This window comes from Mangifera indica, unplaced genomic scaffold (genome assembly GCF_011075055.1).
Source record: "Mangifera indica cultivar Alphonso unplaced genomic scaffold, CATAS_Mindica_2.1 Un_0018, whole genome shotgun sequence".
In the NCBI taxonomy this organism is placed as follows: domain Eukaryota; kingdom Viridiplantae; phylum Streptophyta; class Magnoliopsida; order Sapindales; family Anacardiaceae; genus Mangifera; species Mangifera indica.
The window spans coordinates 220,802-227,396 of NW_025401110.1; the positions used below are offsets into that span (position 1 = coordinate 220,802).

General features: G+C 28.8%; 1 protein-coding gene across 1 annotated transcript; it reads left to right on the plus strand.

Annotated features, from left to right (window-relative positions):
* The first annotated feature begins 5,303 nt into the window (after nucleotides 1-5,303).
* Nucleotides 5,304-6,232, plus strand: LOC123205900. Its single transcript, XM_044622958.1, has one exon. The coding sequence runs from the start codon at nucleotides 5,341-5,343 to the stop codon at nucleotides 5,992-5,994; it is 654 nt and encodes a 217-aa protein (XP_044478893.1). The 5' UTR covers nucleotides 5,304-5,340; the 3' UTR covers nucleotides 5,995-6,232.
* The last annotated feature ends 363 nt before the right edge of the window (nucleotides 6,233-6,595 follow it).

The following is a 6,595-nucleotide window of genomic DNA, read 5'->3' on the forward strand; positions in this document are numbered from 1 at the left end:
GGGGACCAATCCCCTGCAATTTTCAGAGAAAATGCAAGGGACTTGCTTCCCTGCAATTTCTCTGAATCTCAATTCACCCCCCTATTTTTAATTTTTTTTAAAAAAGTTTTTTCCTATATATACTCCTCCAAATTCCATTCTTTCAAATTTCAATCTTTCTACTCTCTCACTCAATCCTTCAAACTCTCATTCTCGTTATTTAAACTCTTAATACTCTCTCAATCTTTCAATTCAATCAAATTTTCTTAAATTTAATTAAATTCTTTCTTAATTTTTTATTAATTTCAATTTTAATTTTTTTTATACAATTCATAATTAATTATAGAATTTATTTCTATAATTAATTTTACTTATTATTTTTTTATTATCGTTTATAATTAATCATATAATTTATTTATATAATTAATTTTATTTATTATAATTAAGTCCGAGCCTTTCTTTTAATTTTCAATTATTGTAATTAATAATTTAAAAATTAAATCAAGATCATGTATTAGAATTGACTTTTCAATATCAGTTTCAAACCGAAACCGTCGGTTCCGAACCGGGGCCATGAACCGGAACCGACGGTTCCGAACCGTGGATGAACTGTCCTGTTACTGTTTCGGTTCAGGGTCCTTATATTTTCGAACCGTGAATCGACGGTTCGGAACCGAAACCGACGGTTCATGAACCGTGGTCAGGTCTATCACAATGTATATCCATTCATAAACATAACATAATATATCATAGCAGGCAAATCCCCTCACACTCCTCCTCAGTCATCATTGCTCATTTGTCCACCTGCAAACATGAAAGAAAATGAATGAATGCTAAACACTCAAAAAGCAGGTGACACTAAACTTGTCTATCATGATTTACATTTCTTATCTTATAAACTTGTCATCTATGACATAAGCTGTTATTCTTTAACTACGATAATATGAGATGCAATGCATGTTGAAAAATGTTTTTAAACTCATGAAAACCTTTTGTTAAACATTTTTTGAAAACTTTACCATAATACATCTCTCTAAATTACTACCCTCCGAGGAGAATGCTCATCCAAAGAGGATAACACTACTTAACTAACAAACATGCTTTATAAACCTATTCAAGTGGAATTAAAAACAAAACCATCTCATATCCATTCTTAATATAGTATCCATCATAATAATATTCAATCGTCATCCATCATTGTGCATGTAAAAGATGTTTATCAAATAATAAAACTCAAACATAACATAAAGTGTAGTAATACAAAATAAATAACTCATTAAAACATGTCATAATATAGTAAATCCTCTCATGACTTTACTCTATTGACTCATAGGCGATCGTTGATCATCCTTTACTTACAACAATAAAAGGAAAATGTAAAGTATTAAACAATTAGTAAAGTGTTCCTTTTCTCTTTCTTTACCTTTTCTTATTTATCTTTTTACATCTCTTATTTAATGAACTCGTCATCCAAGATATGTCTACTAACTGTAATTACAATAACATGAGACGTAATGCATGATATAAAATATATTTAAAATTGGTGAAATCATTTTCATAAAATCATCTACTGAAATTTGTAATTCACTATGTTGATCCAATAAGGTTGAAACAATAATTTGACACCCTAGCCATGAGTAACATAAACTCTTGTAATTCCTTTTTCCATAACAAAAATTTATAAATGGATTGTCCTACCACCTCTACTATGGGTGTGCCCTACTATAAGCATCTGTATGAAAAATCTTATAAATGCCCCTTTGCAACAACCTTCTAAAAATATATTGTAAGACTTTGTAAGAAAACATATTTTAATGGGTATTCATAGAAATATTATAAAACTCATGAGATAGAGTCTCACAATCCTAATCGAGCTCTTGATGTAAAACTCATAAAAATATTGTAAAACCTTAATGAGTTACGATAAATATCTCTATTTATATGAGACAAGTTACAATCATAATCCAATTCTTTATATAGTTCACCCATAGGTTATCTTAATTGCTTATTTGACACAATTATTTTGATAAATATTAAATGGAGTTTGAATGTCTTTAATAGATACTCTTAAATATCAATACACAATTTCAAATATCTAAATTCACCATATCTGGTATATCCCAAAATAATTCAATCTATGTGCACTTAGACCCATATCAAACTTCTACAAATTGCATTTTAGTCCCTAAACAATTGGATAATGTTTTGAGTTTATGTCTTATGTACTTGATATTTATGCACATTTATTTATGAATGTTTTATTGATTTTTTATACCCTTTTGCACGCTAGAAACATGCTAGTGGATGTCTCATTTATAAAGATGTTCAGTTAGGTTGCAGATATTTCGTATGCATGAGTAATTTGAGTGAAGTAAACTAACACTTTTTTTTTTCTAGTATATATTCTTTTCAGAAGGTACCCATCTGGAGAAGGTGTTACATTCACAAATGCATATGGTAGAAATAAAATTAATGTATATATTAAATGCAAGAATGGAGCCAAAGATGAAAAGAGAGAAAATTTTGGACTGGTAGAAGAGACAGAGTAGTGGTTGCCCAAAGATGCAATTCTAGATACTGGCAAGATTTTGTGGGTTCTTGTGTTTTTGTTTAAGTAGGAAAGGAGATGGGACTACAGGAAAAGGAGATTGGAAGGGAAAGAGTAGTGGAAGGGTAGAGAGATGCAATTTGGATCATCAATTTGTTTTGTGAATTTATTTTAGGGGTAACATGGTAAATATATATTAATTATATTTCATTAAGGACTATATGGAAAATTTTAAAAAGTAAAACAATTACAATAATATGGTAATTACAATTTTTGCACATGTTTTATAGTTTTTTTCCGTTAACAGTGTTATATTTATATGAAAAAGTATAAAATATGTATTCATGAGTGCTTTTAGATTGAAAATTGGGTGAGAAAATGTTAATCACTATCAAAATTTACCTATTCAAATGTAAACCCACAGTGATTAGTCGTTAATTACTTTTATTATCAATAGAAGAGGTTCACTTTTCAAAATGTCTTTTAATATTGGCAAAAAGACTTTTCCCACCCAAGGTTAGAGATAATTTCAAGCTCATACTATTCAATTTTCAAAAATCTAAAATTTTACATATGAGTAAAATTCTATTAAAAATCTCAATTAAATTAAGGGTAAAATATTATTTAACAAAAAAAATTAAAGTTTTATTATATATTTTTCTCTTAGTTTGAAAATCTAACAATTTTTCTTCATTCAAAATTTGAAAAATGACAATTTTTTCCTAGGATTTTGAGGTCTCTTCTCTGACGACAACCATAGTTTCAGCCAATAAACAACGAATACTGTAATCTTTCTCTCCTTCTTGTCTACTCATGTCACCGTCTATTTTTGTTAGACAAAGTTCATCTGATGAGGATACGATCCTCGAACGAAGAAAAAAGATTTGTCTTTGTCCATCCAGATAGCAGTCGGACAAAGAACATTCTTCATCCATCTGAGGAGACAAAGACGATTCATCTTCATATTTTCATCGAACAAAAACAAATCTATCTTCATCCTACAAAAATGGATAGCAATGCAGGCAGATCGAAGGGAGAAGAAGATTATAGCATTCATTGTCCGTCAATTGGAATTGTGGTTGTTGCTAGAGAAAGGAAAGAAAAAACCAAGGGGGGAAATTGTCACTTTTAAAACTTTAGGTAGAAAAAAATGTTCTTTTTGTAAACTAAGGGGGAAAGTGTGATGAAATTTTAGAGTTTTTAATATTTTTAACTAAATAACACTTTTACCTTTAACTTTAAAAATAAATTTTAACAAAATAATGGGTATTTAGATTTTTAAAAGTTAATGGATATAAGTTTGGGTGGGAATAAGTCTTTTGGCCTTTAATATTAATTATAGTCAGCAAATGAGATTAAATTTCCTCTTGTGGGTAATATATTAACATTAAAAATAGTGTTATATGTATAAATAATATATATAATTTTGTACACAAACATTAACATATTTTATGTGATTAAATAGTTTTAAATTAAAAATAAAATAATATTTAATCATATAATAATATATCATTATTTATATATATAATTTTATATATTATTTATACATATAATTTTATAAACTAAATTCATTGAATTAAAATCAAGAGTAAAGAAATTAATGATGAAAGAAAAAAAAAATCAAACCCATGTGATTTCAATTAATCCGTCAACCACTTGCGTGCCTGTTGCATTCTGAACAAAGTATGAGAGTATAAGGTATCTCCATCGGTTCATAAATGACATATAAACGTGGAACCATTAAATTGATGGACAGAAATGATTACCCTTTTATCAGGATAATGAAAAGGTAATAGAAATTATATAGATATATTTTTAATATATAATTTAAATATATAAATTTTATATTATTATATAATTAAATAATTTTAAATTAACAATAAAATAATATTTAATTATATGATAATAAATTATTAATATATCAAAATTATATACATATAATATTACCCATTAGTAATTCTATTTAATATTTTTGTTTAATTATTATGGTATTTTAGAAATATAAAATCTCCTAAAATTTTATAAAATATTATGAAATCTCTATAAATTTTAATATATTTAAAAATAAGTTAAAATAATTTAACATTTTAAATTTTAAAATTGTCTTGTCAACCCATTTACCCGGTTATACCCATCTCAGAAAATTCAAAACATTCTGCTTTTTACCAATTCAATTTCAAAAACTAGACATTCTTCCATTTTTAATATAAATAAATTATTTATATAACTAAATTAACTGCAAAACAATAATTTACAAATTAACAAACCATGATTCATCACAGCACAAAAGATCTCAAAATTTTAATTTCAAATCTTCAAACAATATAATGAAATATTATGTACATAGTCATTTGTATAATTATAAAAAATTGATTAAATAAATATAGTATAGTTAAAAAATGTTGAATTAATTAATTTCCCTTATCCTTTTTCCATTTTAATCCATGAGCCTTACCTCTAACCATTTACATTTCACAAGCATTAATTTTGAGGCCATCACAAGATTGGGTTACCTTCTTCACACCAAACCATTGGTATATTTACCATGTAACTTTCTTATCATGTCAAAGTTCAAGTTAAGAAGCCTATTAGATGCATGCATGCTTGATTAAGATTTGACCACATGGAGAAAGAGAGATTCAAAGCCGGCTTGGTTGACCACCGTCCCAATGGCCTTCAACCCAGGTCTCTCTCTCTCTCTCTCTGCTAAACTAAAGAACAAACGTAGACTTTCTCTAAGTCAAAATCAAAAATTTTCTATATAATTGTCCAAAATCTCTCTGTACACTTCAATCTTTCTCTTTTTCTTTCAAATGGGTAATGCAATCTGTTCATGTTTCCAGCAAAACTCCATGAGGGATTCGGTGAAGCTTATCTTTTGGGAAGGAGACACAATGATTCTCAATGGCAAACACGTCGCCGGAGAAATCATGTATAACTCCCCGGGAAAAATGGTTTGCCGTGCAGATTCCTTCTTCATTGGTCACCCGCTTCCGGCTCTTGCCGTCGACGACGAGCTCATGCCTGGTCAAACGTATTTCGTTCTCCCCATTGATCGTTTTACATGCAACGTTCTTTCAGCTTCAACACTAGCAGCCTTCAATTCTTCTTCTTCTTCGTCTTCAACAGCCAGCCGCAAACGGGTCACCCCCATGATCGAATTCGACCACCACTGCTGTCCCTTCGAATACACAAAGGGTGAAAACGGTAGGGTTTTTATCAAGGTGGTGCCCGAATTCATAATCAGGCTAATACAGAGAAGTAAAGAGTTTGATCATCATGAAGATGGATCCTCCTTCCCGTTGCTTTGCAGCACGCCGGAGTTAAAGAAGCACTACGATCTGCTAGTCGGCTTAAGGGGTCAAGTTTGGTCGCCAAAGCTTGAGCCAATCTCTGAGTACAAAATTAGGTATTCGCCTTGCAGGTTCATAGGGTTGAAGTGGAAACAGCAAGAGAATGCTTGTTAATCGATTATTCTATAATATTCTTGTTATTAATTATAACTTAGTGTCATTAATTAAGAAGACATTAGTGATTATTGATCAATATTGATTATAAGTTATAGCAAGTGTTGATAATACGTGGGCAGGCTTAGTTTAGTCAAAGGGATATTCAGACTCGACTTAGTTTGTATCTATCCATAATATGTGAGAAGGCTTGTTGATAATTTACAATATATTTTATGTGCGGTTCTTATTAAATGCCATAATGCATAATATGTGAAAGGGTTTATTGATATTTAGCATTGAGTATAAGTGCGATACATAAAATCTTAGGTAAATAAAATATTTTTACGTAATTTAGGTTTTTCAATTCTTAAATAATTTGTTTATATATACAAAATATTAGATATTATTTTTTCGGAGAGTATAAAAGATAATAAATAATGATAATGGATAACACAATGAGTTATATCAGAGAAAAAGAGAAAATAATTATAATCCAATAAAAAATAACATATAAGAGATATTAGTTTAGTTATTGAGTTTGATCATCATAAAATATCATCTTATAAGTGTTTATTTTATTTTAAATTCAAATCATTTAATCATATGGTAATACATCTTC